Source organism: Caretta caretta, chromosome 3 (genome assembly GCF_965140235.1).
Source record: "Caretta caretta isolate rCarCar2 chromosome 3, rCarCar1.hap1, whole genome shotgun sequence".
Classification (NCBI taxonomy): domain Eukaryota; kingdom Metazoa; phylum Chordata; order Testudines; family Cheloniidae; genus Caretta; species Caretta caretta.
In genome coordinates this window covers 109,614,005-109,637,910 of record NC_134208.1, presented here as the reverse complement: position 1 = coordinate 109,637,910, position 23,906 = coordinate 109,614,005, and the positions used below count along the sequence as shown (strand labels likewise).

Genomic DNA, 23,906 nt, shown 5'->3' with positions numbered 1-23,906 from the left:
AGGAAAGAGAAGATGACACACTTAGGCCCCATATCAAAAGTTAGAGTGATATGGTAACTGGGCTTAGGCTCACACACGGACTGTGGGGCTCTGAGAAAAGGGAGCTTTCCTGAAAGGGGAGGGAACAGACTAGTGGTAGGGGGAGTCACACAGTGGAAAGCAATTGGAGATGAGGCAGGATCCCAACAGTCTTTTGGCTTCCTAAAAGAATGTACATTAGTTCTTTTCTCTTCCTGTAAAACAAGAGGGAAGCCCATCTAACTTGGCTTTTAGGGAATCACAAGTTTAGATAAGACTAAACATGTATGTAGGCTTGTCATGGGGCACCTGCCCTTTATGGGGAGTTAGGGCCTACCCAGTGTGCGACTGCCTTATGAAGGCCTCCTTGGGGGTAGCTGCCTGCCCCAGGTGACTGATTAGTAAATAAAAAAGGTTACCCAAACTCAGTTATGGGGAGAAACTGCTGGGGGGAGAGGAGCTCGTAAGAGTGCTGATCAGGGAGCCTAGAGGGTGAACTCTCCAGGGAACACATCAAAATGGGGACCGATTAAAAGGTGCTCCTAGAGAAAGGATCCTCACAGACCCACGGCTAGAGTTGGCAGGCATCCAAGAGGGTCTGATCTCAGCCAGAGGGTCTCCCAGATACTCTCTTGAAGCCCAGTCTGGCAAGGATCACCTGCTGTCCCTGGAGAAGAGTTGCAGAGGATGGATCTCCCCAGATTCTTCTCTGTCAGGGATCCTTCTCCAGTAGGGGCAAGATGCCTAACATCAGGGACAAAGACTGGAATGGAGAGAACCCCTGTAAAACAACCTAGGTAGAGGAGAGCACCAGACTCAGGTTGAGGACAGATGGATGAAGAATGACTGGGTCACCCAGCTGAGATGTGGCAGGTGAAAGTTTGGTTTTTGTGTAAGTTTTTCTGTCAATAAATGAGACCCTCCACAAGAAGGTGTTCTTTAGCATTGAAGTCTGCCAGGACTTGCTGATATCCTGGGTAAGAGCTCACCCACAACACCGTGCCTGCCTACAAGGGGGCGCCCTGGGTCAGCCTGGAATGATAAGGCCGTTTGTTGTGGAATCCTTTTCTCTATTGCTCTGTTCCATTTGTTAATAAACCTACTTGTTTTTGGAAGGCTTTGGGGCACTACATCTCTGGTCACGGGCTCCTGAGGGAAAGAGATGCCGGTGTCCTATTGGACTTACATGGTAGAAAGTGGTTGGCATAGGTGGGGTATTGTACCCAGATCCCAGTCTAAGAGTGGGAAAACTGCAGACTAATAAGGGCCTTTGTCACCTTGAGGAAGGATTATGGAAATGCCCTATGGGATTAGATTGCTAGAGTAGTGGTAGTGTTCTGACTGTGTATGGGAGGGCTCATGGGTTCAAGTTCTGGGAAATCTCTTGCAGAAATTGTGAAAACTCTCTGCTTCAAATTCGCTGGGTGAAATTCCATGGCCTGTGTTATGCAGCTGGCCATACTAGATGATCACACTGGACCTCTCTGGCCTTAAAAAAAACCTGAGCTCCATCCATTCCAAATGGTCTCCTTACCTTGGTCCTGTACGTGGTTACCATATCCTCCTTCAGCGGCTTCTTATAGAAGTTTTTATTATACAGTCAAATCCCAAATTACTAGAAACTTCATGTAGGAATTAAAATGTTGGCAGTAGGCTAATCTGTGAGATAACTGTGACTGGCTGCTGACCCTAGCCCCCCTCCTACCTCTCTGAAAGAGTCCACATGTGAAAGAGTCCCTCCATACTTGTGGATAGCTTGTATTCTACAGATCTTGTACTGTGCCAGAATGTACCTGTGAAAAGGTAAAAGTGCTAAAGACTGTAAATGACTAACAGGTCCCAGCTTGTCACACGGCTGCTGGGGTTAAAGGAAGGGGAGCTAGGTCAAAGGGGAATGGTATGTCCTCTCCCCTTTTGGCTGAGTCAAAGCAGAGAAACCCTATGGGAATTAGTGTTCAGTATTTTTTCCACTTTTAGTTTTGTGATCATTCGGTGGACTGTAAAACAAACCTTGAGGAAAAAGCCTTAAAAAGACCAGTGCTTGGAGCTTTATTTCCCTTCCCTGACTGGTGAAACTGCCCACCAGTTTACAGCACCTTTAGAGGAGGAATACTCAAAAGGGTCTTTGATCTACTGCGGTGCACTTGAATGATTGGTTCATGAACCAAGGAGAAGTGACACTTCCTAGAATGAATTTATTTTGGACACCAAAAATATTGTCTAAACCCAAGTGAGTCACTAAAGAATTCTTGAATGTCATCTATGGCTTGTTGAATGCAGCATCCTGGCTTAAGTCCCTTTGTGGATCCAACTTTATGTGGCTGTCGCCAGAGCAATAGGTCACTATCATAGAATCATAGAATATAAGGGTTAGAAGGGACCCCAGAAGGTCATCTAGTCCAACCCCCTGCTCGAAGCAGGACCAATTCCCAGTTAAATCATCCCAGCCAGGGCTTTGTCAAGCCTGACCTTAAAAACCTCTAAGGAAGGAGATTCTACCACCTCCCTAGGTAACGCATTCCAGTGTTTCACCACCCTCTTAGTGAAAAAGTTTTTCCTAATATCCAATCTAAACCTCCCCCACTGCAGCTTGAGACCATTACTCCTCGTTCTGTCATCTGCTACCATTGAGAACAGTCTAGAGCCATCCTCTTTGGAACCCCCTTTCAGGTAGTTGAAAGCAGCTATCAAATCCCCCCTCATTCTTCTCTTCTGCAGGCTAAACAATCCCAGCTCCCTCAGCCTCTCCTCATAACTCATGTGTTCCAGTCCCCTAATCATTTTTGTTGCCCTTTGCTGGACTCTCTCCAATTTATCCACATCCACTAACTGGAACTAATATGACAAGAACAAGGTAAAACAAGTGCTGCTTAAGAAACAAAGTTCAAAAGCACACCTGCCTAGCCATCCTGACCTCACTGAAAATCAACCCCGCAACCCAGTTTACTATGCTGGAATTACTAACATTGTACTTCTTCCCACTGAGCAATGACACAGCGAGTATTGCTGCATTGTCTATATTACAAATGCCAGTAGCAAAAGTAGGACTGCTACCATGGAAACATTACCTGAGGTCCTTTGTTGGTTTGTATTCAAGTAGGAATGAACTCACTAACTCAACACTGCACAATAAAGGGCTGATCAACTGTAGGTATAAGTCTTCGATACAAGACTACTGATTATTAACTTTAATGAATGCCTTCAACACGGCAATTCTAGCAATCATTATTCTTGTTCAACCTCATTATTAGCTAAGCACAGGGGAACATGCATTAAGACACACTTTGGATTGCAAAACCAGAGCCAATTTAAGAGCCTACTATTGTACAGGTTAAAAAAGTTGCAAGTTGAGATATAAATATTGTGTGTGTGTGTGTGTGTGTGGCGGGTGGCGGGGGGATTAAACTAAAACTGGACCAGCTAACTTTGCAGTAGACAAAGTCAACTTAGTTTTAAAATACACCCAGAGGTGCAATCTTCATTAAATGGTTTATATTCATGTATGCAATGTTTAATATTTTTACCTTAAAAGTCCAGAGGGTTAGAACCTCTGCTCTCCCTCTGATTCTGTGACAGCACTGGTATCATTCCTACTACCCAGCTTTTTTTTTCTTTTTAAGATGAATATCCGAAAGGTCCCAAATAACATCCTGTCATTATTACTGAGTTCAGTTGGTTGAAAAGACACTTCTCAAGAAATTTCTTACAAAATATTTGTCATTACTTTAATGAAACATTTGAAATTTTTCAACCTGCTCAATAGCTGGCTTGAAAACAGGTAAAAAGAAAATTAGAAAAATGTAGCTCTTTTTCAAATAAACATTTTTGGAGGGAGAACAGCTCTGTTCTGAGGTTCAAAACATTGACGTTTCCCCCCCCCTTTTTTTTAAACTGCTACTATTGCAGTTGAGCCTTTAGCTCCTTCTTGCCAAAATACTGACTCTTCCTCTCTGCCATTCTTCTAGCATTTGCTTTACAAAACGAGCTTGCTTGAGGAAGTGGAAGATACATTGGAAAACTCTGTATCTCTATTACTTCTAGGGCTAACTGAGGTAAACCAACTGAGCCCAAGCATGTAGTGTGTGACACTCTGTACATATCTACCCGAAAAAAATTCTTGACATATTGAATGATGTGACCCTGGTTACCTGAAAAAGGTGTTACCTGAAAAAGAGCTCAGCGTAAGTTTGAAAGCTTGTCTGTTTCACCAACAGAAGTTGGTTCAATAAAAGATATTCCCTCACCCCTGCTTGTCTCTAATATCCTGGGACCAATACAGCGACAACAACATTGCAGGCTGTAGAATGTCTCCCAGAGGAGGTGAGGGAGACAAAACCAGAATGAATGAATCACTCAAGATTATAGTGTAGGGAACAACCCTGCACTTTCAGGGGCATGAACTCAATGACCCATAGTAGGTCTAGTCTATTTCTGAGTTCTGTGATGCAGGGTAAATAGACTGACAGAAAGCTGCTAGAGATTTTAGCCAGGAATGTATTTTTTGCAAATTTGATCCATATTGATTTCTTCTTCCCTGTTCATTTTGGAAGAAAGTAGTGTGAACTTCAGTGTACATGGGATTTAAAAATAAAGGTAGGCTGTAGTGAATGGAAGTATAAAATGGCCAGCACACGGAAGATGGAGATCACTACGGGGGGGTGAGATGCATGAGAACACATGGGATGCCTCTGATAAATGACTGTAAATTTAATTTTTCTTTTGCATATATCCAACACTATTTGTCTTGATTTATTATCACACTACCAAACGCCTAGGGACTTACTTTTTAAAAAAATGCATACAATCATCACACCATATACTACACTATGCAAACTTTCCTTCCTCCCCTTATCAAATTAACAGACCTCCCTAAAGCCGGCTGTAAGAAAATCCACACGTTTTTCTAAATCAGTTTGATTGGACCTGCCCTGCCTGAATTGTTTTATTAAGTAGTGATAAAATGAACCCATGTTCAGCCCTGGCACAGGTGGGGGCAACTCCCAGTGTAGCAAATGTAGGAACAAGAGGACTGACCAAGTGCTTTAGTACTAGACACCTACCCCATATGACTAAAGCGCAGTCACATCCTTGGGAGTGGCTCTTTGGCATCCAGTATATCTCAGCAGCAGAAGGAACACAAACATCTTTTAACTATACTCCTTTGGCTTCATTTCTTCTATGGCCACATATCGCTCAGACAGTAGTTGCCATGAGACAATGATTGCTACAGTGAGCAAAACAATATCTTGCTATTTTATCTGCCATGACAATCAAATTCATAGACCCAGTGCCTATGCGGTTTGTTTTGTTTGTTTGTTTTTGGGTAGTTGGGGTGTACTCAGGACAGTTTTCTAGCACTAATGAAAATAAAGTGTGATCTTTTCAATCCCATTATCAATAAAGCAAACTGTCATTTCACATTATACCAAGGCCTTGATCCTGAAAGTCCAAGTAAGGTGGGCAGCATGCAGTGCAAGACTATTGTCCCCTGGTGCAAATCTGAGAGACTGCCATACATGGCCATGAGAAAAGTTAATTAAAACCTAAGGCTTGTCCTTCCACAGAGATGGTGTGACTCTCTGCAGTTTGTGTGCCTACTCTAATCCTTTCATGAATGCAGGGTGAACGAGAAAATAAAGGGGTGACGGGTTGTGGGGGGAAGAGAAATGGGCTTCAATTTAATCTCCAGCATATACCTTGGTTCTGCTCCTCTCTGTTGCTACTTATTTTTTTAATTTTTATACACTAATTAAGAGGGAAAAGCACCTCTTTCAGCACCCTAGTACCTTTCCATACATGAAATACAGACACATGACAAATAGAAACACCTGCTTCCCCTCACCCCAAAACCAGAAAATAACTAATTCCAAATAAAGTCAAACCTAAACACTATCCCCAATGTACCCCTTTCTCCCCAAACAGCTGGCTCCAGTGATGATCATTGCAGTGTGTCAGGAAGGTCAAAAGATCTGGGCTAGGTCAGACCCACACAGAGAGTACATTTAAAACCTGAGGACAAACCACCGTGGCACCAGCTTCTACCGCATCTGCCTCTCCTCATCTCAAATATGGCAGGATGGCACAGGGAGAGAGGCAGTCTCTCAAGCAGGCAGGCCATGAGCTTTATAAGTCAAAAACAATCCCGTAAGCTCTAACAGGGAGTCCAACCAGGTCCTGGGGCAATGGTGGTGTGTGCTCCCAGCAAGAAACACTGCTTAATGAGCAGGCTGTTGCATTCTGCTCTAGTTTTATTTTCCAGGTGCAGCCTCAAATCGAATGCACTAAGCTTGAGGTGACACAGGCATGGATCAGTAGTTGGATCCCAAAGCCCATCTCCAAATGAAATCAATACAACCTCCTGGCAAGACAGATGAATAAAAGCATTCCTGGTTAGGGTTTGCATATGGTCACTTACCAACAGGTGGGGAATCCAGCACTACCTCAAGTTGGTAAATTCTCGTTATGAAACGTGGGCATACCCTTGCTAAAAGGGGCAGATACAATCCTTTTTCATATTTTCTGGTTGTTCCTTCCAGCCTAAGCCTACCATCATCACTTCAGTTCTGTTTGGATTGAACTTAACCCAATGATCCTGAATCTATATTCCAGTCTCAGCCACACACTGGGTAGAACCTTCAGTAGCACCGGGGAGATTCAGAGATATAGAACTAGGTGTTATCCGCAGGCTGAACACACAACAGACCATGCTGCCTCACTAATCCTCCCACTGACCCTTATAGGCCATGAACATGAGAGGAAACAAAAGGCAATCCTGCAGAACCCCACATGCATGTCCTTACAGAGGAGAAGCAATTGCCCCAACTCCCTTTTGGGAATGCTCAGCAAGGAAGAAATGGAGTTAGCTGAGAGCAGCCCTATCCACTCTTGGTACAGTCTGTAGGTAAATCAATAATGGACTGAAGAGTATGCTTATAAATCTTACATATGATCCCAAGCTGGGAGGGATGGGAAGCACTGTGGAGGACAGGATTAGAATTCAAAATGACCTGACAAAGGAGAGAATTTTGTCAGAAATCAACATACCGAAAGTCAATAAAGACAAATGCAAAATACTACACTTAGGAAGGAAAAAAAAATCAAATGGCCAAGTACAAAAGGGGGAATAACTGGCAAGTCAGTAGTACGGCTGAAGGGGATGTGGGGGTTATATTAGATCACAAATGGAAAGGCTAAAAAAGGCTAATATGCTGGTATGTATTAACAGGAGTGTCCTATGTAAGACATGGCAGGTACTTGTCCTACTCTATTTGGCACTGGTGAGGTCTCAGCTGAAGCGCTATGTCCAGTTCTAGGCATCACACTCTAGGAAAGATGTGGAAAAATTTGAGAGAGTCCAGAGGAGAGAAACAAAATGATAAAAGATTCAGAAAACTTGACCTATGAGGAAAGGTTAAAAGAACAAACTGGGCACGTTTAGTCTTGAGCCAGGAAAACTGAAGTGGGATCTGATAGCATCCTTGAAATATGTTAAAGGTTGCTATAAAGAGGGCAGAGATCAATTGCTCTCCATGTCCACTAAAGGTAGGACAGGAAATGATCAGCTCAGTCTGTAACAAGAGAGATTGAGGTTGGATATCAGGAAACGTCTTCTAACTATAAGTATAGATAAGTACTGGAAGAGGCTTCCAAGGGAGGTTGTAGAATCTCCATCGCAGGAGATTTTAAAGAACATGTTAGACAAATGCTTTTCAGGGATGGTTTAGTTATACTTGGTCCTGCATCAGGGCAGGAGACTGGACTAGATGCCCACTCGAGGTCCCTTCCAGTCCTACACAGTTATGAATCACACCTAAACGATCAACAATGCTGAAGGGAGCTCACTGAGGAAAAGGCAGCAGTGTGGTATAGTAGACAGGGCAAAAAACTGGAATACAAGGGAGCTGGGTTCAAGTCCCTCCTCTACCACTGCTTTGCTGCATGACCTTGGGCAAGTCACTTCCCTTCCTGTGCCTCAGTTTCCCTCAGCTGTAAAATGGGAATTATGATACTGGTTTCTGTAAAGCATTTTGAGATCTATGAATGAAAAACACTATAGCAGGGCTGAGTATATTATGATAGCACTGAAATATGTAGGCAGGAATAACAAAGTGAATGGGTAGCAGTGTACATCTCTTAATGCAGAATCAGTTTCCCCTGTGTTCCCTGTCCTGTTCATCTCCTTTTATCTTGTGCTTCTAGATGCAGGATGCAGATACCTGTGCTGGGAAGGAGCAAGCCCTATACAGGGTTCTTAGTTGTTTTAAGAAATAAATTACCGAGTACTTGGAATGACAGGTGTATGCTGTGCAATAGCAATTTCCATCAGACTCTTTACACATATAAATGTAATGAAAATAACTGATATGGAGGATGTGATGTGGCCCTGTAGAAGTTGCAAGATAATGTATCCCCTTGAGTCAGTGTCAATTTATGTTTGCAATTCACTTGAGAGGGAAAAAAACACACGTAAAACAATCTTTTCATACTGATTTTGTAACGATGCCTTAAAAAGCTCTTAAGACACTACTCAAATTTATTCCAACTTACACAAGTGGGCTGCTTCAACTTTTCCATTCCTGTGGAATAATTTTCCATGGGCCTCATCACATGATTTTCACAGAGTCATAGACTCCGAGACCAGAAGGGACCATTTTGGAAAAAAGACAAGTTGCTGTACTAAATCAGCCCACTGATTTATTAAGTCTTGTATCCTGCTGCTGTGTATTGTTCAGAGGAAAGTGAAAAAATACCCATAACACACCTAGCTAATTGTGCATTTTTTGGTAGAGGTGAAAAAAAAATCCTTCTTTTCCCCTAGAGAAATCAGTTTATGCCCCGATGCACGAGATTTGTTTATCTGTATCTCACCAAGCACAATTACAAATATTATTAACAATAAAATTATTCTGATCCTTTTGAAATCCAGCCACAAAATTTGACTCAGATCTCCTTGATTTTGGTTATTACATGATCACTGTGTGGGTGTAGTATCTATACATGGGTATAATGCCCCCTTTTCCTTGGCCCATATAAAGGCAGGGAGCACTGAAGAGGTAGCACTTTTCAGACCCTATGTTGCTTTCGAACTAGTGGCCCCCTTTGGTTGGTGGAAAAAGTAGTATTCCTGAGTTCTGGAAGGAGCTGTATCCCGTTCTCTTAGGCTATGGGAAGGCTGTTGTGATGGAAAGCCTCAGAGGAAGGGAGTAGGAAGAGAGGTAAACAGGAGATCATAAAGGGCCTCAAGGGGGGGAGAGAGAGAGAGAGAGTATGTGCGCTCACGCATGTGTGAAGGGGGATGGGGGGGGACAGACAGACTTTTTAACCAAACAAGGATGCGGGGGGGAGGGAGGAGGGGAGAAAGCCAGAATGACTAAATAATTGCAGGGTAAAAAAATAAAAAAAGTCCGATGGGTAAAGTTGCTCTGTCAGATAAGTCAGGTTTTTTTCAATTGGAAAACTCCCCAAAGCCAAGTTTAGTGTTGCTTATGCTTTCTTTACTTAAACATTTTCCCAAATATTTTCATTAGAAATAAATTACAGAATGTTTGGATTTCTGTAATTGATTTCTAACACAAGAATGAGTGAACTAAAAAAAAAGAAAAAGAAAAAAGCATTATCTTTTCTGAAGGGGCTTAAAATGCTGTTGAAGGAAATCATTTGCCTATTCTCAATTTTTGTTTGATAGAATAAAAAACCCTAAGCAAGAAAACCAGGGTCCAAGAAAAACATTTAGTTTGAAAAAAGGTTGAAAAATGTAGCTTTGGAAAGATCACTGCTTACATGGGATTGTTCAACAAATTCCTGTTGTGTGAGGTTTGGCATATACTTTCTAAAAATATCAGCATCTGGGGAAGCCAGACAAAGCCCAGGTCTTGGACCAAACGAGACATGCAGTGGGAATCTGTTAGTGATTATATCCATAATGAAATATGTGCCCAAATTTAGTAGTACAAACCCCCAATACAATATGAAAACACAGCATGTACAGTCCTTACCATAATATATAGCCAACAGAGAAGGTGCATACTGCAGCCAGTCCACAGCTCCTGCTGGGATACTGATGATGTGTTGTTCTCATCTCGATTAATATAAAAGGCAAAACTGTTGTATGCTAAGAAAAAAACAAAACGCAACAGGAGAAAGCCAGGTGATACAAATGATTCTCATTGCATTTCAACACTTGTTCTACAACAGGAAACTTAATAGCAAAGACTTCTCATGAGAAAAACAAAATTCTGAGGTAATCTCTTTATAGGTATGGAAAAAGACAAAACCATGAGCATATAAAGCAGATCAAATTTAAACCCTATTACTTAAATTGGCCTTTTAATGCCTGATCACTGAGGGCAGTGTAGGAAACAGCGAGCAGAACATACACTTTGTTTTGCCTGAGGGTTGCAGTGAAGGATCATTTTGTGATTAAGGGACAGGACCTGGAACTAGGAGAACTGGATTGTACTCCCAGTTCTGCTCCACAATTGCTGTATGACCTTTGCCACATCACTTAGGTCAAATGTGTCCACTATTTTCGGATACCCAACTTCAGAATCTGATTGTTAGAGGCACAGAGCACCCACAACTCCAAGTGAATCAATGGAAGCTGCAAGTGTTTAGCACCTCTGAAACAGACCTAATGTGTCTCAATCTGGGGACCCAAAAATAGGGGTAAAACTAGGGATAATTACCTTTCTTACAGAGGTGTCATGAGTCTTAATTTGTTAATCTTGGTAAAATTAATTGATATCCTCAGATAAAAGGCACCAAGGCTAGCGTTCTAACAATGCCTATTTAGCACCTGTTCATGTTTAGAAGGGACAGTCCTTATTTTATCATTCCACCTTATAGCTTTCTTGTGCTGCACCTTCCAAAATGATCTCCTCTTCCAATGAATATCAGCAGAGTGAAAAAGGGTGTCCTCCCCCTGGCCCAAAGCTATACATAACTCGATGTACAGATTTTAAAATGTTAGGTATGAAAATGTACAGAAATGAGGAGCAATTCCATCTCAAAATAAAGTTTTGGATTAAAACTTTCATTTTTGAACATACAGCTCAGGCAGAAGTGATCTTATTGGTGACTCCAGCAGCATACATTGCACTGAAGACCTGCCGTGGATCTGTACACCAATCTCCCACTGAGCTGAAGGAGAGGTCTACAGGTGTCAGGATTGCAGGAGCAGTCTAAATCACAAACCAGTTTCAATCCTTTCTTAATACTGGCTCAGGAATAAGACAAGAATGTTGTTGCTTATGGCCAAATTCTGCCAGCAGATGTGCATGTGCAGCCCTCATTTGTTGACTTCGGCAGAAGCTGCAGATTGAGGGCTGAATTTGGAATTTAATAATTACACTGTGAACGCCTTAAAATGTTAACCAGTATTATGGTGGGAGGGACAGAGATGCTAAAATCTATCTTTGTGGGGATAACAGGCCTTAATGAGATAAAACAGAACAGCCTTTCGTAGACCTGCTCTTCTTTAACAACCATAAAATTTTTTTTTATTTAGATGAGAAAGACAAAGACAATGGAAATTTCTCTGGCTCACAGATGTAACATAATCTGGATTGGATAAGTGTTCTGATTTTTCAATACACTAGTAATTAATGACTGGCATTTAGAGAATGTCAGGTGGATAATATAGCAGTTAGGGGAGCTTTCAATTTCTTCATCTTTTAACAGCTTGTTCCGCCCCCATCCCTTTAAACAATATAAATCAGCACCAAGGGAATGCACGTATGTTTTACATGTGGTCTATTATAGTCGCACCCACTACTATCTTAAGGTCTATTAACTGTGAAAAACCTTCAGAGTGCACTGACATGGGTTTGCAGCAAAGCAACCCTAATGTTCACTTGGAGGTTTGGGGTCTATATGTGAAACCCTTTAGATACAGTTCTGGTATCCAGCTTCATAGGACGGAAGAACCCAATGCACAGCTACAGACTAGGGACCGAATGGCTAGGCAGCAGTTCTGCGGAAAAGGACCTAGGGGTGACAGTGGACGAGAAGCTGGATATGAGTCAGCAGTGTGCCATTGTTGCCAAGAAGGCCAATGGCATTTTGGGATGTATAAGTAGGGGCATAGCGAGCAGATCGAGGGACGTGATCGTTCCCCTCTATTCGACATTGGTGAGGCCTCATCTGGAGTACTGTGTCCAGTTTTGGGCCCCACACTACAGGAAGGATGTGGATAGATTGGAGAGAGTCCAGCGAAGGGCAACAAAAATGATTAGGGGTCTGGAACACATGACTTATGAGGAGAGGCTGAGGGAGCTGGGATTGTTTAGCCGCAGAAGAGAAGAATGAGGGGGGATTTGATAGCTGCTTTCAACTACCTGAAAGGGGGTTCCAAAGAGGATGGCTCTAGACTGTTCTCAATGGTAGCAGATGACAGAACAAGGAGTAATGGTCTCAAGTTGCAGTGGGGGAGGTTTAGATTGGATATTAGGAAAAACTTTTTCACTAACAGGGTGGTGAAACACTGGAATGCGTTACCTAGGGAGGTGGTAGAATCTCCTTCCTTAGAGGTTTTTAAGGTCAGGCTTGACAAAGCCCTGGCTGGGATGATTTAACTGGGAATTGGTCCTGCTTCAAGCAGGGGGTTGGACTAGATGACCTTCAGGGGTCCCTTCCAACCCTGATATTCTATGATTCTATGATTCATATGCCTGGGCTACTGTGGTGTAGCTGAAGCTGTGCAAACAACTCCAGCCCAGGCTCAATAATCTATTTTGGAACCAAGGGTCAGTAAATATGTTCGCCTCCAAAACCCCCTTGATTCTGTCCAAGTTATCAGTTCTTTCTGATCTGTTCACCAAGTCTTAATAAATAATAATGCATTGAAATCAGGTTTATAATGGATAATTATTTGTATTCTTGTAGCACTTAGAAGCCCCAGCCATGAACCAGGACCCCGTTGTGGTAGATGTTGTACAAATAAAACAAAAAGACAGTCTCTGCCCCAAGGAGCTTACAACCTACGCATAAGATGTGAGAGAACAGGTGGATAGAGACAGATGAGAGACACCAAGGAAACAATGAGACAATATTTGTCAGCACACCAGCAGTCTAACTGTTGTCAAGTTTTTTTGTGTGGACCTCACAGCAAAGTAGAGTTTTAAGGAGGGGTTTGAAGGAAGTTTTGTGGATGCTTATGGGAGTGTCTCCCAAGCGTGAGGGGCAGCATGGGAGAAAGCACAAAGATCAATGTTTCTTTTGACACCAGGTAATAACAGTATGACACACAGGAATGTTGAACAAACTGATCTTTAGTTCTGGGCTCTAGCCCAGAGAGACATGGGTTAGCATTACATCAGGTTAGTAACTGTTACATGGCAGATGTCATTATCCCCAGTTCCAGTGGCTGCTGCTCCAGGTCTTCAGGATGGTCCTTAATTTTGAGGTACACAAATGAAAAAGGTCAGGGGAACTTCATTTTTTCCCTTGCACAGATACGTATGGCTCTGTAGTTCATCTGTGCCTTAATCATCTTTCATTTTGACTCCACTCTTTGGGCCTGTCTACACAGCAGGGAAAAACCCATGGCTGGCCCATGCCAGCCAACTCAAGCTCACGGGGTTTGGGCCGCGGGGCTGTTTCATTGCTGTGTAAACTTCTGGGCTCAGGCTGTACCCTGGGTTCTAGGACCCTGTGAGGTGGGAGGGTCCCAGAGCTCAGGCTCCAGCCCATGCCTGGAAGTCTAGGCAATGGTGAAACAGCCCTGCAGCCCGAGCCCCGCAAGCCCTACTTGGCTGGCATCGGCCAGCCATGGGTTTTTCTTCGCTGTGTAGACAGGCCCTTTGAATCTGTGCATTGACTCTCTCTCACTTGCTATATCAAGTTAAATCTTGTGGCCCTGTCTGCACCTCTGTCCCCACTTCTTCCTATTCCCCCTCTTGCTCTGCCACTCCCTGCTACCTTATTGCTCTGTTTTGTACGCTTCTCCCACTTTTGGACTTTCTGCCATGCTGCCCCTCTCAGCTGTGACTCACTCTCACACCTTGTCAGACAGGCAATCATCCTGACCTTAATTCAAATCATTCTTTAAAACACACTTTAGCTAAGCCTCCCACCTCAGCTAGAAGTATTGTGGTTCACACCTTAAAAAATGCAGTGCCAACTACTCTGGACATTAATGTATCTGTATTGTTTTGCACTTCTCTTTTTCACTCTAGTTTTAATGTAGTGGGGACCATGGCTATCACTGTGTTTTGTACAGCTCATAGCACTCTGTTGCCATCTAAACAAATAATACATAGCTACACAGTTTGGCAAAATTTAGAAGGAACATCCAGCTTATGGGCTGAGAACTTGTGCCTATCAGCTCTCGATCCAATGCGAATTAAAATGATCAGGTTGTAAACCTAAGAAAATAAAGCGTTTACCACAAAAATAATAGCATACCCTAAAGGGTGGTGTACTCTGCAAAATGGCTATGTAAAAATTAATGGCACAATTTTACTCAACAGATCTATTGCATAATAATAACAAAAAGCTTTTTCTGCTTTTTATCCCTGCTAACTCCGAAGAGCTGGCACTGCTCTCTGTGGGACTACAGGTTTTATTCCATCTTGTGCATCAGAGTTCTCCCCTAAGGCCTGATCTACACTTAAAATTGGATTGACCTAACTACGTCACTCAGGGCTGTGAAAAATGTCTCACCCTTAGGCTGTAGTTAGGTCAGCCTAACCCCTGGCAGCTAGGTTTGTTGGAAAAATTCTTCTGTTGACCTAGCTTCCACCTCTCAGAGAGATGGATTAATTACATCAATGGAAAAACCCCTTCCATCAGTGTAGGAAGTGTCTACACTATGGCCAACAGCATCACAGCTGCTTCACCGTAGCCTTGCCATTCTAGCATAGAAATGCCCTAAGTTTCAGTTACATCTGTGCAAACCTACTGAAGGCAAAGAGGTTGCACAGGTGTCACTGAGGGTACAATTCAAAGAGAGTGGCATTTCACAGATGTAACTAAGGGTAACTTGTCCTGCAGAACCTTTACTACTGGAAATAATGCAGAGAAAGCAAAACCTCAACTGTCAGAGCCCAGGCTGAGTTTGCAGGTCATCTTACATACGGAAATCACTGATGGATATTAAACACCAAACCTCACCACCTCACTCTTTTTAAAAAGACTGACTTTTTAACATGCTTATGTGAGCACAGACTGCAATAATTTTCCCTTACAGCTGCAAGGTGGAGCAATGCCCCTAACCACCGTACTCGCTTCTGAGAGAGACAGAGCCGTACTGAGACATATGCTAAAAATGCATATTTATTAATGCCTTTTTAAAGGATATTTTTAAAAGTTCTGCCCATCCCCCTCATGGGGGTTTGCTCTGTGCGTGTACATGTGACCCTAGTGAAATTTTAGATGGAAAAAATCATATTACAAATAGGCACATCTGAACTGTCAGCCCAGCAAATTTAGACTTGATGTACTATACTTCCCACTTTTAGTTATATACTACTAGAGGTATTCAGAATAAAAGGTTTTATGCAAATCAGGTACATTAAGAATGAGTCTGTAATAGACTTTTTTTAAAAAATTAAATACTCTGGTGTTGAAAGCCTGATTACATTTTGCCTTCCCACCAGTCAGTACTGTTTTAACACTATTTTCATCAGTACCTTGCTTAACTTCCCATCCCCCGCACTCAAAATTGTGTTTTAAAATGAATTTTAGGTAGTTTTAAAAAAGATACTGGCTGAACTGTCAGACCTGCATATTAACATCTTCTTTCCTCAGGGCAGGTATAGCACCTAACATTGTAATGTAACCTTCCTCACCAGTCTGACCCAATCCCAATCCTGAAATGATCACCTTGAGTCACTCTAGAAGTGAGAAGTTGGTTCAGTTCAACAGTCCATTTGTGCTTCTGAGATGCTCAGTAAGGGTGTGTAAGGGATGACTGCCACCCAAGCACTCCCTCATGGCCGGAAGTCACTCCCCAGGCATCCTGCCTCATTTTCTCCCCTTGGACTCCTCAAAAACTCCAGATCACAATCCAGAGTTAGTTAAAACACTCCCCTTCCTTGGGTCCAATTTATTTAAAGATACTGCACAAACTGGTCCTTCAGGCCTCAACCCCAGTTCAGCATCTCTCTCTATCTCTCTTCACCCCCTTGGTAAAGGGTTTCCAAATCTCCTTCATAAAGAAGAATCTCAGTTCACCATCTCCCAGGCTTTACCTGGCTGGAGTTCAGCCTTCAGGCACTGAATTCAAAACTGCCCTGGTCACAGGGTCTTTCTCCTGCCTTAGCAGGCTACTCCCAATCCTCCTAGCTGAGGCAACTCCCCTTGTCTCAGGTCTTTCATGCAGAAGCTTTTACTTATTCCCTGCAATCTCTGACACAGCTTCTTGAGCCCCCCAACTTTGTGGGGACTTTTATGGGGGAATCAGCTGTCTTCTATTAGGCCCCATCAAAACAGTTGATGCAGCGCAGGTAGGCTTGAGAGGTCCTTTAGTAAATCAGGGTTGGCTGGCCCCAGGCCTCCAGCCCTTTAGGGCAAGCCATCCTGTTACAATCCCCCCTTAGAACCTTGCCCACCCCAGGGAAAGTTCTACCTTAGGGGATACTCTTCCCCTGTTCCTGCCCCCCAGGGGTGGCCAGGTCCCATGCACCCTTACAAGGAACTTGAGCTACCTACGCTTCCTTTGTTTTCCCCAAGGCTCACTGTTTGGGCGCCCCACCTCCTTGCATGTGTTATCTGGGTTCTGACTTCATCCCCCTGGAACTCAGTTTGGGTTCCCAGTGTCTCCTGATCTCACACCTGCTTCCCAAGATTCCTCCCAGAGTTTTGCCAATCCTGATGCAAGCTTTCTGCCATACCTTGCAGGGGATCTCACAAAACTGGGTGACTGGGCAACAAAAGGGCAGATGAAATTCAGTGATGATAAATGCAAAGTAATGCACATTGAAAAACATAATCCCAGCTATACATATAAAATGATGGGGTCTAAAGTCGCTGTTACTACTCAAGAAAGAGATCTTGGAAACATTGTGGATAGTACTCTGAAAACATTCACTCAATGTGCAGTGGCAGTTAAGAAAGCAAACAGAATGTTAGAAACCACTGGGAAAGGGATCAATAATAAGACAGAAACTACAATGCTATTATATAAATCCATGGTAAGCCCACAATTTGAATACTGCTTGCAGTTCTGGTGTCCGATCTCAAAAAATATATATTAGAATTGGAAAAGGTACAGAGAAGGGCACCAAAAATTATTAAGAGTAGGGAACAGCTTCCATATGAGGAAAGATTAAAAGACTGGGACTTTTCAGATTGGAAAGGAGATGACTAAGAGGGGTGGGGGGCTATGAAAGACGTCTATAGAATTATGAATGGTGTGGAGAAAATGCGTAAGGAAGTGTTATTTACTCCTTCTGATAACACAAGAACCAGGGGTCATCCAATGAAATTATTAGGCAGCAGGTTTAAAATGAACAAAAGGAAGCATTTCTTCACACAATGCACAGTCAACCTGTGGAATTAGATAAGTTCATGGAGGATAGGTCTATCAATGGCTACTAGCCAAAACGGTCAGGAATGCATCCCCATGCTCTGGGTGTCCCTAAGCCTTTGACTGAAAGAAGCTGGGAGTCGATGACAGGGGATAGATAACTTGATGATTGCCTGTTCTGTTCATTCCCTCTGAAGCACCTGGCATTGGCCAAAGTTGGAAGACAGGACACTGTGCTAGATGGACCACTGGTCTGATCCAGTATGGCTGTTCTTATGTTCTTCCTTCCTTTGCCCCTTGCCAGTCTGCTTCTCAGACTGCAAGCTCTCCAGCTCTCCATAATGAGTGAGTTCTCTCTCTTCTACAGTTGCCTCATGCATCTTGTCTAACTTGTCCCTCAGCCTCAGGGCCTGCTGCCTGACCTCCTCCGTAGCAGCTAGCTCCTGCCAATACTTCTCCCCTAAAGAGGTCAGGCTTTCTATATCCCTTTTTCTGGGTGTTGTGCTGCACATCTTGGCAGCCGTAAGAACTGCTCTCATGACTGCAACATTCACTTTTGCTGCAGCCTCTGTGGTCTCCCAAACACTAATCCGACCGTGCCATTCTCTGGACATCTCTATGCTTTGATCACATTTCCTCATGGCCATTTCTGGCTATCACTGTGGCTATCACTGCTCCACTTGTTTTTCAGGGCTGACACACTGCTTCCCCCTTTACCTCTCTCTCTTTGACTCTCTCTTGGTCTGTTGGGCTTTTCCCTTCCCTTCCACCCCATTATCCCAGGTACAAACTCTTTTAATGCGCCCCACCTCTCCATATCAAACACTTGGGCAGATGGCCCCCACCCTTTTGTGCATCTGTTTCTTTCTTATTCATTCCCCACTAAAGTACTCATACTGCTTCCTGGGGCACTCAAATCTTCTGTTCCCCTGTCTTCCACACTGGCAACACACAGAGATTACTCCTTTGCAGGTGGCAGTGGTCTTCCTGCCAGCACTATTGGGTCCCAAAGCCTACTGTGTGACCCACTGTGATTTCTGTCGCTGCTCCTGCAGAACTGCCTGCATCCACTGCTGCTGTTCAGCCAAACAGCTTCCTCCATTTTGCTTTCCTAAGCTGCAGTGTCACCTTCCTTGATGGGAGGTACTCTTGTCAAATCTGCCGACTACCACCCACGCATCCCCTCGTGGCCTGGGCTTGCTCTGCAGGCACACTGCTTTAGTTTCCCTCCTCAAAAAGTCCAGATCACAATCTGAAGTTAGTTAAAACACTCCCCTTCTAGAGTCCATTTATTTAATCTTCAGGTACACACTGGCCCTCTAGGCCACAACTCTGCCAGGGTTCTGAGGCAGGACTTAGGGATCAAGCAGCTCAAAGTCAAATTTCCAGGCCAAGATCAGTAAAAGAAGTCAGAGTTGTGTCAAGGTTCTGGATCCAGAGCAAGTGTCAGAATTCAAGTCAGAGCCCAAGTCAATGCTGGGAATTCAGGAGAAGAGGAACAGAGAAGCAAAATCAGTTGTGGCAGCTCGCTGGGGATGCGTGTTGTTTCCTGGATGCTTCCTGGTATGCCCCATGGGCTTATATGGGGCCAAAAGACCAATCAGAAGCCTCAAAAGCAACTGCCAATTGGGTCTCTTGGGAAGGATTTCCCATACATGTACATCCACTGCAGTTTGTGGGTCATGGGAAACAGCCAGATTACAGTTGCCACCAAGTGGTAGTGTGAGGTTGTCGATTGCCTAGTTTCTCTGCCAACCCAGGTTTGAGTCCCACTGATCTTTACAAAGCCTGGTTCAGAGTGTCTCTCTCTCCTCCCACCCAACACTTGGTAGGAAGTCCACAGCACTCCTTCCCAGAGCAGGATCTCAGATCACCAATTCGCAGGTGTTGCTTGGATGGTGCTCAGCCTTCAGGCTCTGACTTCCAAACTCCCCGGTGTCAGGGTCTTCCTCCTGACTTAGAAGGCTACTCCCAGTCCTCCTAGCCAAGGCAACTCCCCTGGTCTCCAAGCCTTCCCTGCAGAAAGCTTTCCTCAGTCTCTGCCACAGCTTCTCTCTTCCCTTTACTGGGAGAATCAACTGTCCCTCATCAGGCCCCATCAAGGCTATTAGCACAACACAGGTGGGCTGGAACAGTTCCTTCAGTACTCAGGGTTGCCTGGCTCCAGGCCTCCAGCCCTTAATGGCAAACCACACTGTTACAGGGTGCAAGTTCTGATGGTGTTTCTTGTCATGTAGTTACCTGTTCACCAGGAAATGGCCTGAAACCAACATGTGATTTCACATTAGTCACTAAAGAGCAATCAGATGATGATGATTTTTATTACTGGCTCAGGCTAGATTCAAAACTAAAGATCTAAGTTTTTGATACGGTCTCCCACAGTATTCTTGCCAGCAAGTTAAAGAAGTATGGATTGGATGAATGGACTATAAGGTAGATAGAAAGCTGGCTAGATTGTTGGGCTCAACAGGTAGTGATCAACAGCTCGATGTCTAGTTGGCAGCTGGTATCAAGCAGAGTGCCCCAGGGGTTGGTCCTAGGGCTGGTTTTGTTCAACATCTTTATTAATGATCTGGATGATGGGATGAATTGCACCCTCAGCAAGCTCGCAGATGACACTAAGATGGGGGGAGAGGTAGATATGCTGGAGGGTAGGGATAGGGTCCAGAATGATCTAGATAAATTGGAGGATTGGGCCAAAAGAAATCTGATGAGGTTCAACAAGGACAAGTGCAGAGTCCTGCACTTAGGAAGGAAGAATCCCATGCACTGATACAGGCTGGGGACCGACTGGCTAAGCAGCAGTTCTGCAGCAAAGGACCTGGGGATTACAGCGGATAAGAAGCTGGATATGAGTCAGCAGTGTGCCCTTGTTGCCAAGAAGGCTAACAGCATATTGGGCTGTATTAGTGGGAGCACTGCCAGCAGACCGAGGGAAGTGATTATTCCCCTCTCTTCGGCACTGGTGAGGCCACACCTGGAGTATCGCGTCCAGGTTTGGTCCCCCCACTACAGAAGGGATGTGGACAAACTGGAGAGAGTCCAATGGAGGGCAACAAAAATGAGTAAGGGTCTGGGGCACATGATTTACAAGGAGAGGCTGAAGGAACTGGGGTTATTTAGTCTGCAGAAGAGAAGAGTGAGGGGGGATTTGATAGCAGCCTTCAATTACCTGAAGAGGGGTTCCAACGAGGTTGGAGCTCGGCTGTTCTCAGTGGTGGCAGATGACAGAACAAGAAGCAATGGTCTTAAGTTGCAGTGGGGGAGGTCTAGGTTGGATATTAGGAAACACTATTTCACTAGGAGGGTGGTGAAGCACTGGAATGGGTTACCTGGGGAGGTGGTGGAATCTCTATCCTTAGAGGTTTTTAAGGCCCGGCTTGACAAAGCCCTGGCTGGGATGATTTAGTGAATGTTGCACCTGCTTTGAGCAGCGGATTAGACTAGATGACCTCCTGAGGTCTCTTCCTACCCTAATATTCTATGAGTCTATCTAAAGGTGAAAGATTATTTTAGTTCAGTGGAAATCCCATGAGCCATCCTGTCTTGTTAGCAAAAGGGTTTAATTATGACAGGTATATAGCAGAGTGTTAATAATTAGTACAAGCCAATAAAGTGATGAAAAAGGAAGTTTAATGGCTTTGATATCAGAAATAAATCTTTTGTCACAACAGACTGTGAGGGTCTGAAGTATTGGCTTCTCCACAGAATAATAAGGTTGAATGATTCTACAAAAATTAATGAGTAATTATGTTTCTGTCCTGTGATGACAATATGTAGGTATCCATGGATACTATATAAAACTATGAAGAGCTGCAGTCCTTCATGAGCGATAAGTGATGCAGCAGACCGACAGAAGTGCAGGAAACAGAACATTATGGAATATTGTGAGAGGCCAGCATTACATGCTGAGGCTCTAGGTGCTGCTGTGATAGCAGCCTGGCCTTGGCTTGCATTCCTGAGCCTCCAGTACCCACCACACTAGGTCCCTCCTGAAACCTGACCCTCATCCTTCCGTTTCAATTATCATATTACAGGTAGCATTTCTATATATGCAACAGACACTTTCATGCTTAATCAGAACACTTGCTTCTAAAGCGTTTCATTTCTGAAAATGAGACTTATGCAAATCATCAGGCTACAGCACATCGTCTACAGCACTTACCATCTTGTGCTGTGATCCCATCAGATCCCACAAGATAAGCAATACTGAGCCAGGGCAGTGCTTGAATGGGAGACCTCTAAGGGTATGTCTTCGCTGCAGCTGGGAGTGAGCCTCCCAGCCTGGGCAGATGGACTTGCACTAGCAGGACTCAAGCTCTGATGCTAAAAATAGCCATGTGGATGTTCCAAACCAGGATCTTCAGCCCAGCTGAGCTCGAGAGCTCAAATTCCAGCCTGAACTGGAACATCCACGTTGCTAGGGCAAGTCAGACTGGGAGATTCGCTGTCAGCTGCAGTGTAGCCATACCGGAGCTACACTGAGGTGCTGCAGCAAATGTTTGCTGTGATTCAACTGCTAGCGCTCTTCCTTCTCAGCCAACACTGAATAATGCTCCAGAATGGTACTAGTAAGGGAGGTCAGAGGTGTTGTCTTTTGAATAAGAAACAAAACTGAGATCCTGACCACTTAGGGTCATTGAAGATACAATCTCATGACACATTCTGTAAGGGCACGAGAACTCCTGGGGTGGGGTGAGCTTCCCTTATGGGCATCCTATTATCCATTAACAGGGTTTAATGCCTCCCTCTGAAGCATCTGGTACTGGTCAGAGACAGGATATTGGACTAGATGGACTATTGGTCTGTGTGGGGCAATTCCTACATTCCTAACCTTGGTGTCCTGACCAAATTCCAATATTATTCTGCTTTTCTAAATTTCTCTCTGCCATTTCAATCAGATATGGCATTATCCTTCACTTTCTGTTCTAAATTCTCATGTAGTTGTGTGCTGTTAAACAGCTGCTGCATTTCAGAGTGGGTGAAGCAATCCATGTCCCTCCCTTCCCTACTCCCACGGGCATGTAAAACATTGTGAGATTAAAGGTGTTGTAGAAATGAAAAATATTATTAGCAAAATAACCTACTACTTTCCACTACATTTAAAATCTCTGCCAGTGTGCTTACCTTAGCAATGGATAATGACATACAATATCTAAAAATTGCCACAATAGCAGGCAGCCACACTTGTAGCATAATAGCTCTCCATAATAATGTCACAAAAAGAAAAGGAGTACTTGTGGCACCTTAGAGACTAACTAATTTATTTGAGCATAAGCTTTTGTGAGCTACAGCTCACTTCATCGGATGCATACTGTGGAAAATACAGAAGATGTTTTTATACATACAAACCATGAAAAAATGGGTGTTTACCACTACAAAAGGTTTTCTCTCCCCCCACCCCACTCTCCTGCTGGTAATAGCTTATCTAAAGTGATCACTCTCCTTACAATGTGTATAATAATCAAGGTGGGCCATTTCCAGCACAAATCCAGGGTTTAACAAGAACGTCTGAGCAACAGTGTGTGGGGGGGTATTAGGAAAAAACAAGAGGAAATAGGTTACCTTGCATAATGACTTAGCCACTCCCAGTCTCTATTCAAGACTAAGTTAATTGTATCCAATTTGCAAATGAATTCCAATTCAACAGTCTCTCGCTGGAGTCTGATTTTGAAGTTTTTCTGTTGTAATATCGCAACTTTCATGTCTGCAATCGCATGACCAGAGAGATTGAAGTGTTCTCCGACTGGTTTATGAATGTTATAATTCTTGACATCTGATTTGTGTCCATTTATTCTTTTACATAGAGACTGTCCAGTTTGACCAATGTACTTGGCAGAGGGGCATTGCTGGCACATGATGGCATATATCACATTGGTAGATTGGTATTTCCCCTTGTTTTTTCCTACTACCCCCCCCCCCCACACTGTTGCTCAGACGTTCTTGTTAAACCCTGGATTTGTGCTGGAAATGGCCCACCTTGATTATCATACACATTGTAAGGAGAGTGATCACTTTAGATAAGCTATTACCAACAGGAGAGTGGGTTTGTGGGGGGGGGTGGTGGGGAGAAAACCTGGATTTGTGCTGTAAATGGCCCAACTTGATTATCATACACATTGTAAGGAGAGTGATCACTTTAGATAAGCTATTACCAGCAGGAGAGTGGGGTGGGGGGAGAGAAAACCTTTTGTAGTGGTAAACACCCATTTTTTCATGGTTTGTATGTATAAGAATATCTTCTGTATTTTCCACAGTATGCATCCGATGAAGAGAGCTGTAGCTCACGAAAGCTCATGCTCAAATAAATTGGTTAGTCTCTAAGGTGCCACAAGTACTCCTTTTCTTTTTGCGAATACAGACTAACACGGCTGTTACTCTGAAACCTGTCATAATAACGTCGTGTTCCGTTCTTGGGATA

The 23,906-nt window shown here is 43.7% G+C and overlaps 1 protein-coding gene across 4 annotated transcripts in view; it reads right to left on the bottom strand.

Annotated features, from left to right (window-relative positions):
• AIG1 (androgen induced 1) overlaps positions 1-23,906 on the bottom strand; it is a 193,688-nt gene that overhangs the window by 5,739 nt on the left and 164,043 nt on the right. For 2 of the 4 annotated variants that reach the window (XM_048844358.2, XM_075126786.1), the window contains one exon: positions 10,014-10,129. The exons of 1 other annotated variant lie outside the window; for it this stretch is intronic. In XM_048844358.2, coding sequence (XP_048700315.1) covers positions 10,014-10,129 — 116 coding nt within the window. Of the gene's footprint in view, positions 1-10,013; positions 10,130-23,906 lie in introns of those variants that run through there. One more of the 4 variants, XR_007355796.2, reaches the window with a different exon arrangement.